The sequence below is a fragment of the Drosophila busckii genome, chromosome 3L, assembly GCF_011750605.1.
Source record: "Drosophila busckii strain San Diego stock center, stock number 13000-0081.31 chromosome 3L, ASM1175060v1, whole genome shotgun sequence".
NCBI classification, from domain to species: Eukaryota; Metazoa; Arthropoda; class Insecta; order Diptera; family Drosophilidae; genus Drosophila; species Drosophila busckii.
The window spans coordinates 3,698,064-3,711,026 of NC_046606.1; the positions used below are offsets into that span (position 1 = coordinate 3,698,064).

General features: G+C 39.8%; 3 protein-coding genes across 3 annotated transcripts; all 3 read right to left on the reverse strand.

Moving 5' to 3' along the window:
- Positions 1-645: 645 nt before the first annotated feature.
- LOC108598090 (ionotropic receptor 75a) lies at positions 646-2,933 on the reverse strand. Its single transcript, XM_017984704.1, has 5 exons — positions 2,846-2,933; positions 2,593-2,783; positions 1,431-2,525; positions 982-1,262; positions 646-920 (listed from the first exon to the last, which is right to left on the reverse strand). The coding sequence occupies exons 1-5, from the start codon at positions 2,931-2,933 to the stop codon at positions 707-709; spliced, it is 1,869 nt and encodes a 622-aa protein (XP_017840193.1). The 3' UTR covers positions 646-706.
- LOC108598091 (Ir75b) lies at positions 2,702-7,347 on the reverse strand. The gene is made up of 11 exons (XM_017984705.2): positions 7,180-7,347; positions 6,870-7,006; positions 6,213-6,819; positions 5,692-6,160; positions 5,176-5,339; positions 4,782-5,123; positions 4,588-4,724; positions 3,684-4,296; positions 3,322-3,605; positions 3,052-3,266; positions 2,702-2,783 (listed from the first exon to the last, which is right to left on the reverse strand). The coding sequence occupies exons 1-10, from the start codon at positions 7,345-7,347 to the stop codon at positions 3,053-3,055; spliced, it is 3,135 nt and encodes a 1,044-aa protein (XP_017840194.2). The 3' UTR covers positions 2,702-2,783; position 3,052.
- Positions 7,348-8,236: 889 nt separating this feature from the next.
- Positions 8,237-10,566, reverse strand: LOC108600809 (ionotropic receptor 75a). The gene is made up of 6 exons (XM_017988594.1): positions 10,473-10,566; positions 10,114-10,292; positions 9,712-10,059; positions 9,520-9,656; positions 8,863-9,469; positions 8,237-8,813 (listed from the first exon to the last, which is right to left on the reverse strand). Exons 1-6 carry the CDS (start codon positions 10,564-10,566, stop codon positions 8,310-8,312), a joined length of 1,869 nt encoding a protein of 622 aa, XP_017844083.1. The 3' UTR covers positions 8,237-8,309.
- Between the last annotated feature and the right edge of the window lie 2,397 nt (positions 10,567-12,963).

Genomic DNA, 12,963 nt, shown 5'->3' on the forward strand with positions numbered 1-12,963 from the left:
CTAAGAAGTTGAGAGCTTAGGCTTCATTTGTTATGCTATTTATTATTATGGACATCTTTAATAAATTGCATTACATTCTAAAATGCTTTCAATTGACTTACGCTATTTCGAGCGCAGCAAAACAAGTTTGATTAAACACGGAAATGTTACACAGCTCTCTGATTGTGCAACAAAGTTTGATGAATTGCCGCCTTTGGCAATTTGAGTTCATAATGTCAACACGCCACAACAAGTTGGATACACGATATGATTGATTAATTTTGCCGCAGACAAGAGCGCCATGAAATTACAAATAATTGCTTTTGTTAAGGCTTTGTGCACTTAAAGCAAAATACGCTATCTTTAAAGATTAAGTTATTATTGTTATCTCTGCTTGACCAAAGTTGCAGTTTGGTCACTTTTTTTTGTCTTTGGGGCATTAAAATGCAAATGGCAGTGGCGAGGGCATGGAAATTATAAACCAAATATGTAGGTAGAAAAGTTTTAAATGCAAATAGTGAAACTGAAAAACGTGCTGCACTCAGCGTGGCTTTCGTACCGAAAACAGGAAGCGGCAGGACGTCGAGTCTCGCATAATTCCATAGTCGACAACGGGGCTAAAAGTTAAACCAAAGTGTTTTTGCCTTTACTTTTTTATTCATTTAATATTTTGCATAAGCGCTTTAAGCAGGCGGTGCAACTTGACAACAGTTTTTGTGGCATGAATTCAATGCGCCGGCTGCACGTAGCGCCGCCAGCCTAGCTCCAACAACAGCAGCAACAACACGCATACATAGCTACAGAGCAGCATAAAAAACAAGGGCGCCACATATTCCATGCCCACGGTAATCACAAAATTCTGCGAGTAACAATGCAGCTTCATGCGCGCCCATTGGCTGCGATGCTTGCGATAAACTCCGGTCTCCAGCACACGTAGCAATCTGCCAAAATGCAAAACTAATGAATGCACTTGGAATTGAGGATTTATTCGGGGCTAATTACTTTAGGCGCACCATCTCCTTGTAGCTGGAATTACGATGCAAGTGCGTATAGAGCAAGAGCTCGGGGCGAAAGAGTATCTCATTGAGATCGCAAATCTGCTGCTGGGTATAATATTGCTCCACGTAGGCATAGCCGGAGGATGACTCAAAGACAAACACGTAGCCGGGATTATCGCGTACGCGCAGTAGTCCCTGCTCGGCGGGCAACCAAAGCTGCGGATTCTTTGACTGAGTTTCGATTTTCCGCTTGCTAAAGTAGTGGATTTCCGGTCGCAGCGAATACTAGACAAATTCAAAAGATATTTCTAACAACCACCATAGCTATTATCTTTCAATTACTCTAATTATTAAATTCTTTTTGAAAAATTGACAAATCAAATAATGCAAACAAATTATGGACAATTAATTGAGAAAAAAAAAATCATAACTATTAAAATGAAACTGACTCACATTTAAATAGCTTTTGGTGAAGGACAAAGGCTCCAGTCCCACGGTCAGCGAACTCTCCGCTAATTGTTGCACAGTCTTGATGTTGGACTTGACAGGCGAGCTCAGCAGCGAGGACACCACCACGGACGTGTAGTAGTTGTACATAATGAAGCTAATCAAGAACAGAGCAAAATAGGCTAGGCGACCACCTGCTGAATGCGGCGTCAGTGAGGAGCTTTGTATGCAAGCGGCTCCGAAGCTAATCAAACAGGTGTTCAGCAGCGAGGGCACGTACTGCAGACGCCAGCGACGCCGCATGCTCTTGCACTCCATGTAGAAGGCAAGCCAGAGCAGCGCTGCAATGGCCAGCAGGACGCCGCCAAAGAGATACCAAACCAGAGAGCTGAAAGGCTGCAGAAAGACATCGCCTCGTATGCCGGCGTTGTGGGGTGTGCGGAATAGGCAAACGGAACGAAAGTACCCCGTCTCAATGAGTGCCGATAGATGACGCAGTCGACCCTCAGTGGCCAGACACGGTGCTGAGCCAATATCCGCCTGCTTACTGACTACAGCGCCTACCGAGCCATCAGTTACATCATCGGTGCTCCAGCGATCCGTAAAGATGAACTTCATGCGGCACTGCAGTAAGTCTTGAAGCAGCAGACACAGCTGGAATCCAAAACGCGCAATGGCATCCACATGCGTGCCATTCGTCTGGCTTAGAAACTGCAGCAGCATCTCTCGAGACCAGCTCAGTGGTCGTTGGGTCACTACTGTAGCCACGCGCATCTCCACATCGGTCAATTGCTCCCGCTGTCGATACTTGGAACGCAAGTGCAATGTGCTCAGATAGCGGCTCAGGCTGCAATTGAATCGATTACACTGCAGCTCATAGTGTGGCGTTATGTTGAGCTTGCCGCCAATATGATTACCATTGCTATAGACATCATATAGTCTATAGCTCATAGCCTCTTCATGCTTCTCTTGCTCAACATAGCTCACATCAGCGTCCACAGATATGTTGAGAGATTTGAAGAACTCGTAAAAGTCGAAATCGCTTCTGCTGTCATGCAATAGCCAATGATAGTGCTGATTATAAAGCTGCTCTACACTCGCCTGTAAGTTAACAAAAGAAGTTAAAAAATTTATATTTCTGTTCAATACTTATTCTTACTAATATTACCTGTTTTAACATGTGTTTAGCTCCCTCGCAATGCAAATCAACATAAATTCCCAATGTAGGCTGGAAATGATCCAAATAACGAAACTCCAAGTCATGCCATAGAGTAAAATTGCTCAAGAAAACAAACTGATGGTAGACGAGGGGCTGATGTGGATGATGTGGGTTATTAATATGATGGGCAAATTGCAGAGCTGTAATTAAACAAGTGTAAATTAATTTAATAATAATTACTTGCAGCTGAGACTTGGCTCACTTTCATTTCTTAACCAGCAATGAAAGAATAAAATGAAGCCAATGCGCGACTGTTGCAAATTGAACAACAGAAAGTTGGCCAAATGCATTTTGTTTTAGACTTTGAGCACCAAGCGGTCTCTTTTATAGTTGTGCTTGGGCATCATTTGACTGTCAGCTTGTCCATCAATTTGTTTGTTTAAATTGCATAATTGCCTATGAAATTACCTCAATGATGAGCCTGCTTACGCCTGTGCCATAGTAACTCCAAGCCCAACACAAGCAGACAGCCCATGTAGGCGCAGAAGAGCAGCAGGAATAAAGGACCCGCCGAGTCCATGCCCACTGCTGCCACCACATTGCTTTGATAACAATGCAGCTTGGTGCGCACCCAGTAGCGATAATGCTTGAAGTGTACACCAGTTTCCAGCAGGCGTAGCTCACTGCAACAAAATGTCTGAGCTGTATCAATTTTTCTAATGTCAGTGGATAACTTACTTCAGCTTGAACAGCTCTGCAAAGCTGGACGTCTTCAGCACCAGCGTCTGGGCACTTGTCTCTTCCCGCAGCAGAATCTCATTCAGCTCGCATATCTCATGTGGCAAGTAATGTTTTCTCACAAATACATAAGCAGTCGCTGCCTCCGCTATATACACAAATCCGGGCACATTACGCACCAATATCACACCCTTCTCTGTGGGCAGCCACATGCGCTTGGGATCGCGTTTGCTATTCACGATCTTGTTGAGATATAAACTTCGCACATCTGGCATGTCGGAAGTCTGGAAAAGAGTAGAGTATATAATTTATTATATTTAGTTTACAGCTAAAAACTTGCAGCCATTTTCAAATATTCTTACCTCTACATATATCTTTGTATAGGGCGTGGGCTCCACTGACACCTCTAAGTTGCTATCCGCCAACTGTTGTATACTTTTAATATTCGATTTGGGCGGTGTGCCCAGGAGCGTCGATACCACCACCGATGTATAATAATTGTACATCAGGAAGCAGGTCAACATCAAAGCGTAGAATACCATGCGACCGCCTGTGGAGCGTGGCAATAGCCAGGCACCCTGTATGCAGGCAGCCCCAAAGGAGATCAGGCAGCTGGTCAGCAGCGAGGCCTTCATGTCACCACTGCTGCTGAGCTTCTTGCGTTCCAAGCGAAAGGTAAGCCAAAGCAAGCAGCCGCTGAGCAGCAGCACGGCAGCAAACATAAACCAAACAGTCCAGCTAAAAGGCTGCAGAAATTCCGTAGCACGCAGCTCAGCGCCGGCGGAATGAGGATTACGAAACATGCAGACAGAGCGAAAGGAGCAGTACCAGGTTAAAGGCTTGAAGTACTTGGCACGACCACTGGTATAGAGAAAAGCGGAGCCAGCTACGTCAACGGTGCCATTGAGCAGGTCAGCGATGAGCCCACCCGTAAGCTCAGAGCTTGTCCAGCGATCGCGAAAGATGTAGGAAAAGCTGCAAGAAAAGAGCACAATTGAGAAATATTGAATAAAGTTAATTGACAGCAGAACAGCTTTAGATTAATTTATTTGCATTATAATAACATAAAGCTTGTAACAGGCTAACCAACACTGAAACCTATCGAGTAGCTGGATGATCATCACTAATAGCTATCGAGCAGATCACGATAAACCAAATGTATCGCTCTTATAAATCAAAGCCTTACGCACATACAGTCGTGTAATAGATTAAGCTTCGAGAGTGATTTAATAAACTTTAACATTATCAAAGCAAAGCCCAACTTACTTGCAATCAAGCATTGTCATTAATTCTTGCCGCGTTTGGTAGCCGAATCTGCCGTAAGTGTCCAAATGTATGTTGTCTATGCTGCCAAGAAACTCCTTAATATCATGCTCTGGTGCATCCATAGGTAAGGCATTAATCTGTTAATAAATTAAGCAAGCTGTAAATTATTTCAAAGACAATATAAATTGCTTTACCACTGCGCTCAGTTTCAACGTCAAGCCCGTGAGAAGTTTACGCTGTTGTAATCGCGTGGTCTTGTGTAATTCACTCAAATAGCGTTTGACTTGACATTGCTGGTCGTTGCATTCAATTTGCTGATCAATTGTTATATTGAGCTTGGCGCCCAAGTGCTTGGCCTTGTTATACAGATCATAGAGCATAAAGCTGCTTTGGTTTAAATTGGGTTTGACATAAGTCAGCTCTGTGTTTAATTGAAGCGACGCATCTGCAAAGCGTTCTCTAAGTTGTGTAGCATTAAGATAACGATCGTATATAAGCCAGTGATAGTGATCATTATATAGCTGCTGCATATTTGCCTAAAATATAAATTTATAAGCCAAGTAAAGTTTAAACTTAAAACGAACTTACCAAATGCAATAACTCGTCACTTTTATTACAATTTAGATCCAAGAAGACAGCTAATTTATCTAGCTTGGCATTAATCAAGTGCTCTTCCAAGTGCTCAGCATTGAGATTTATATATTGAATGTAAAGATTTTGCTTATTAACTAAATGTGCAAGTTCCTGCAGAGCTGAAAAGGTTTAAAACTATAATTAAATATAAAGTTATTAAATAAACTCACCAGCTGGTTGCCAACAATGCAATATGAGCACATTATTCAATTTGACAATATGCACAAAATAATGTATAATAAATTGAAAAATATACATTTTGTTTGCTTGCAAATTTTCAAGTGCACAGCAAATCAAAGTAGCATATCCTTTTATATAAACTCATGCTTATAAATTTTATATATGCATAACCATCAATATAAAAAGACATCTCAGCTGTCAAGCTTGTACTTCAATAAATGAATTTTTAAACAATTTGTCACTCACCTAGGTTATTTTATTTTGCTAGTCGCCTTTCTCTTGCTCTCAAACGAGACCAGCTCAGCTCGATTATGAGCACTAGCAGTGATGCAAAGAAGGATATTAATAATGCTATAAACAAAGGCGCAGCATATTCCATGCCCACGCTGATGACATAATTATTAGAATAACAAGGCGATTTGCTTTTGCTATAGAGTCGTCGAAACTTTTTCAATATTCCCGTTTCCAGCATGCGCAACTGAGTTTGTTTTAATAATTCCTTGTAGGTAGAGTTTATGTGTATAAGAGCATAGACAGAGCTCTCAGGACGAAATGGTATTTCATTGAGTTCGCATATTTCATGCGGCATGAAGTACTTGTCCACAAAAGTATAAGCTATGGTGCCCTCGGAGATGAATACATAGCCCTGCTTATCACGCACTTTGAGCATACCCTCTTCAGCTGAGAACCAGATGCGCATTGGATCATGCTGCTCCACCTTGCGACGTCGCAGATTGTAAACATCCTCCCGACCTGCAGTCTGTAGAATAAATAAGCAGCTAATGCGCAATTAAACTTTGCTTACAACTTACTTTCAAATAAACTCTATTGAAAGGTATGTCCTCCAGTCCCACATCCAAAGAACTGTCCGCCAGCTGCTGTATGCTTTTAATATTTGAACGCACTGGTGAGTTCAACAGACTCGATACAACAATTGATGTATAATAGTTGTACATGAGAAACGATATAAGCATAACTGCCACAAAGCCCAAGCGTCCGCCCGTTGAATTTGGCACCAGATGTGAGCCTTGTATGCAAGCAGCGCCGAAGCTTATCAAGCAACTGGTCAACACAGATGGCTGATAGTCCAAATAGTACTGTGTCCAACGACATTCCACGCGAAACGTACACCAAAGCAGCACACCAGAGCACACAAGGATGCCGGCAAAAGTCAGCCAAACACTTAGCTTAAAGGGCTCCAGAAAGACGCCAGCTTCAATGCCCGCATTATGAGGCGTACGAAATATGCAAACAGAGCGAAACTGACTCAGCTCCATGATGGGAAATAAATGCGAAATGCGTCCAGCTGAGATGACAAATGGTGTGCTCGATAGCTCTGTAGCTTCGCTTATCAAATCGCCCAAGGCGCCACCTGTTATATCACCCAAGCTCCACTGATCTCGCCAAATGTACTGCATTCTGCAAACAAAAATATAATACATGCAAATAGTTAATACATTTTAAGCTACCTAAAGTTTAAGCATTCCTGCATTAGCAGATTCAAGCGATAACCCATTCTGGAAAGCCAATCCATATGCAGCTGCTCCTGGCTATTCAAGAAGCTCATAAGCTTGTCCTCGTTTGAATTTATGGGCATAGTAGTTACCTGTAGATAATATAAAGTGTAGCTTGCAGTTTTGTGGCAGCTCAATCAATAAATACCAAGCTAGCTTGTCTGAAAGTAATGCCAGTTAAATCGTTGCGTTGTTGTAATCTTGTTCTCTTGTATAAATCACTCAGATAATGCTGCCGCACACAAAAGCTTTCATTACAGTAAACACTCTGATCGATGGTTATGTTTAGTTTACCACCCAAATGACTGCCCTTGTTGTAAACATCATAGAGTATAAATACGCTGTCATTATGCAACTTTGCTGGCTTTATATAAGTAACATCCGCATTAATACTCAGATTGGCGTTTTCAAATTGTTGCACCAACTGCGACATGTTGCCAGTTTCATCGTATAGTAACCAGTGGAAATTGTCGGTAAATAAACGCTCCAGACTTGACTAATGAGAAGATGTAATGAAGCAAAGTAAGAGCTGGAATATTAACTGTTACCTGTTTGGTTATTAACGCACTTTGCTCACAGTTCATATCTAAAAATATGACAAGCTTGCTATCCAAATAGTTTACTTCTAAATTTAAAAAAGTCTCATGCGACTGATTGACACTTATAAATTGCGAAAACATATTGTTGTGACCAAAAAGTTGCGACATGAACAGCAAAGCTAAAAGAAACATAAACAGTTTAATTTATGTGTGGCTTAGAAAATATTGAAACACACTTGCTGGACTCCAACAATGAAATATGAGCACATTGCTTAGATTTATTTGCAGCAAATTGTAGCTTATGAATTGAAATAATGCCAAAACTGACATGTTTAAGTTTATCTATCTGACAGTGACGACTTGCAACAGATTTTAGACTTATATAGAAATCAAGTATGCAAGTTATTTGGGTTAGTTTGGTGTGCAAACAATATTTAAATGAAATCAACATGCAAAGACGCTTAATAGTTTCCCCAAAAAAATGTAATTGAAGCCATAATTTACAACAAAGTTTTATTAAAGTTTGGTAATGGACATAGTACGGTAAGGGATTATTTTAAATTGCAGCTTTATAACTTTTGTTTAGTTACTAGAATCTATTGATTTGCAGTAGTAATTAAGCAATTTGTGTTGCTATAGCGCAAGAAAGAAAAAAGTAAAAAGTTTATAGGACTTAATTGAGTCATAGTGTAGCTTCTATTTGCAGTAAACTTGAGTTGCATAACTGTGCATAAATATCTAACATGCAAGGACGTTTATAGTTGTCAGGATAATGACTAAGCTTACTGACAGTCACTGATGGACTTGTCATGAGACTAATTGGGCTATTATATTTCGGAATATAATATGCTTAAGTTCATTCTACACTCTGTAGTTGACGCCTACCCAATCGGGCCCAAACAATCTCGATGACAAAAATCAATATGGCTGCTATATAAGCTGTAAGCAGAGCTATAAAAAGTGGCGCTGCATACTCCATGCCCACATTGATGACATAATTATTGGAGAAGCAGTGCAGCTTGGACTTGCTGTAGAAGAGTCTGTGCTTGGAGGTAATGCCAGACTCCAGCATGCGCACCATGGCCTGCTTGAGCAGCTCCCGATATGTGGAGTTTATATGTATCATAGCATAGAGTGCGCTCTCTGGACGAAAACTAATTTCATTTAGTTCGCATATCTCATGTGGCAAATAATATTTCTCCACAAAAGTATAGAGAAAGGTCGTCTCCGAGACAAACACATAGCCGGGCTGATCACGAACACGCAGCACGCCTTCCTTGCCTGTTAGCCAAATGCTTTTGGGGTCATGCTTCTCCACTTTTTGCCGCACCAAGCTGCGTATATCCGCTCGTGGTGAACTCTGCAAAGAGTAGCTTGCTATACTTGCTAAAATTTAGGGACACACTCACATCCAAGTACACTCTGGTGAAGCCAATGTCTTCAAAGCCCACATCGAGTGAGCTATCCGCCAGCTGCTGCATCGTCTTGATATTTGAACGCACCGGCGAGCCCAACAGCGTGGAGACCACAATCGATGTATAATAGTTGTACATTAGAAACGAGGTTAGCATCAGCGCTATGAACGCCAAGCGTCCGCCGGACGAGTGTGGTATCAAGTAGGAGCCTTGTATGCAAGCAGCGCCAAAGGTAATCAGGCAACTCGTCAGTATCGATGGCATGTACTGCAGACAGTGCTGCGTCCAGCGATGCTCGAGCCGAAATATAAGCCAGAGCAGCAGGCTGGAGAACAGCAGCAGGCAGCCAAAGGTTAGCCACACACTTGGCTTAAAGGGCGCCAGAAACACGCCCATCTGTATGCCCGCATTGTGAGGCGTGCGAAATATGCAAATCGAACGAAACTGTGTTACATCGGTCAATGGGAATATATAAGTCAAGCGTGCTGGTGAAATAACGAAAGGCGTTGAAGATATTTCGGCAGCTTCCGTAACCAACTCGCCCATAGCACCACCTATATAATCGTTAATGCTCCACTGATCCATCCAATGGAATTTAACACTAGCGGCAATAGTTTAGCATTTAAATAACTAAAATAATTAACGACTTACTTAAATTTGAACAGCTCCTGTAGATGCACATTCGATTTATAAAGCATGCGCGACATAAAGTCCCAATGCGGTTCATTTTCGCTTTCCAAAAACTCCAGCAGCTTGTCCTCACTTGAGTTGATGGGCACTTTGCTTACCTGCAATTAATATTTTATATATAAACTTGGCTTGCAATTGTAGCTTCAATATTACCACAGCTGCATGCCTAAAGGTAATGCCGCTCAAATCGCTGCGCTGTTGCAATCTTGTTCTCTTGTATAAATCACTCAAATAATGCTGCCGCACACAAGAGCTTTCATTACAGTAAACACTCTGATCGATGGTTATGTTTAGTTTACCACCCAAATGACTGCCCTTGTTGTAAACATCATAGAGTATAAAAACGCTGTCATTATGCAACTTTGCTGGCTTAATATAAGTAACATCCGCATTAATGCTCAGATTTGCGTTTTCAAATTGTTGCACCAACTGCGTCATGTTGCCAGTTTCATCGTATAGTGACCATTGGAAATAATGCGTAAAGATCCGTTGTCGACTTGACTAACAATAAATAAAGACTGGCTAGTTATACAGTTTTATATTTGTTAAACATACTTGATTAGTTATAAACGCGCTGTGTGCACAGTTCATGTCCAAAAAGACACCCAGCTTGGTCAGCTCGCTATCCAAATATTCTTTGTGAAAATTAGCTAGACTCTCATGGGACTGGTTCAGATAAATAAATTGCGAGAATATGGAATTATGCGAAAATAGCTGGGCCAATGGATAAAGCGCTGTAATACAGTGAGAAATAAATTTTAAAAGTCTAATATTTTTCTAATAAAAATTAATAAATACAATTTATATATATACATGCAAGTTACGTATACGTAATTTTCTTCAGAGTTTTTAATGTTCCATTTAACCTTAATACTATATATATAATTGTAATTTAAAATTTTTTACATATTCACCTGTGAGCTTCCAGCAATGAAATATTATGACATTTTGTAAATTAATTTGCAATAAATTGTACACAATGAGATTGAACAATGCCAAATTTGCCATCTTGAACTCAACTGTTTAATGCTGAAAAGACAAACTAACCTTTTATAGTAAAATTTTGTACATTAATATGTTCAATTTTGTCGTTAGCCCAAAAATTTAGCTGTCAGCCGAAAATTGTAATTGGTCTGTCAAACTTTTGACTTAGGCAGTGACATGCCCCTCAAAAGTTTGCGCTGCATTCAACAGGTGAATCATAATAAATAAGTAAGCGAACAGCTGTCGGAGCTCTGAGATGCGCCTGCGCAGAAGCTCAGACGTAAACAGATTCGGTCTTGGTCGCATTTATGAATGGCAGCTACCCACAACTCAGTGTTAATGGAATCTGCCATGATTTAGATCCCACTTTCGCTTGCTGGGGGAGGCGGCTTGGGGTTTCACTGATTGTGCGCCCTTTGCATGCCCATGAATGTACTGCCTCCAGCTCTGTGTGCGCGCGTATTTGTATGTGTGAGTGTATGTGTGCGCTTTATGCTGTCGGCATATCCTCTGCTCATGTTGCCTGCTGCACAATTGAATCTTGGCCAAGCGTTGGGGCTTAAATGTCGTTTCAGTTTGCGTTGCGCGCTTGGCGCGTCTCGACGTGATTTCTTCTGATCCCGAAAAAATAATTAAATATACAGTTATATTTGTGTAACCGCCAAACGCGCATTAATCTTATCTGTCGATTTGTTTGCTGTAATTTTGAATGGCATTTGGCCGGCGGCATTCCAAAAATTATTTTGTAGGTGATTAGAAGTGAACAAAGTTAATGACAATTTAATTGACGCATATTCTTGAACTATATAAATAATAGTGCAGTGTATAAAGTGTGTTCTAACAATTTAATAAATAACGCAAATATTTAAAAAGTCAACATAACGTGGCGTATGCGTAATTTTAAGCTGTACGTTTTTCATTTAGAATTTTTAAAAAATTAGTTTATAACTTTTAATTAAATTTAAATTTAAATTGCTAGCTGCGCTGAATTTAATTGTTAACAAAGAATTATTTACTGTGTTTTATGGCGTATACGTAATATTTATTAACAACGAACCTTAAAGAAATGCATGCTGTGTAGGCTTGAAACTTTTGATTGTCAGAATAATTAACGTGAAATATTAATAATTTATTATCAATTAAATTAAGTATATTTGGCTTTTGTTATAATTCAAACACATTGAACGAATTAAACGCCACTTCGTATGTCTAAAATATAATTACTGCTAATGTCAATCGCTTTGTTGTATTTTATCTAAACAAACGCTTCATTATCTACATTGAAAGCGCAATTAAAATGTCCAAATCAACATCGATAGTCAACCAAATAAACCAAATGCTAATTTAAAATTGCAGACACTCAAACATACAACATTGACAAGTGCATAATTATAAAAAATATATTTGTATTATGGCATATGTATATGCTGTATTATTTAGAACGCATTAAAAATCAATTGAGAGTGCGGTTGACCCGCATTGAGAATTAAATATTCAATAAAGCCGCAGCGCGAATGACAATTAGAACTCAATAAAAAAAAATACAGTAAAGTGCGTAAATTAAGTGAAATTAAGGCAGACTATTAATAGTTCATTCGAGACTCGTAAATTGGATGCAGCAGCGATTTCGGTTAACCAGGCTTACTAGTTAATCCAAGTAATATTAACTGTATTTTTTTGCTCAACAAAATAATATGCAAATTGTGTTGGTTGGCGCAAGCGATTTAAGTGGACTTACTTCAGTTCAATTTATTGTTGGACTTAAATTTAGTTTATAAATTTAATCTATTCTTAAACCTGCACTTAAGCTTTCACTTTGAATTTTTTGCTGCAGACAGCGGTGTAGAATTTTCATATTTCACAAGTGCTTAGTTTTTTCCACGAAATTCTCTTTTTCATTTTTTGGCAGACGCCGTTATCACATTACAACGCATCCTTCAAATAGGCAAATGCAAAGCAGCAGGACTACAAAAAAATAACAACAACTACAGCTACGACTGTTGGGCATCGCACTCTTGAGATTTACATTGTAAAGTGATGCGTTTAGGCACACACCCTATAATGAAAGAAAAAAAACTTTTAAACATTCATGCATGTAAGCGAGGGCGTGAGTAACAAAAGTCTAACAAAAACTACATTTAAATTAATTGAATTTCAACATCGGAAAGGGAAAAGCCAAACCAAACATACGACTTGTACTAAGCTAAATCATATTTATTAATAAAATACCAATCGACATTTTATCATCACTGTAGTCCACTTAACATTTTGTTATACAAAAACTATTTAGTTATTATTTAAAAGAGTATATCCACATCGATATGCCATACAGCCATTGACTTCTGGCTTTTATACTACTGCGGTCTTAGCTCCCCAGTCTGTTCGATTTGGCCAAGCGCTTTGCCTTATTGCTCTTATTGA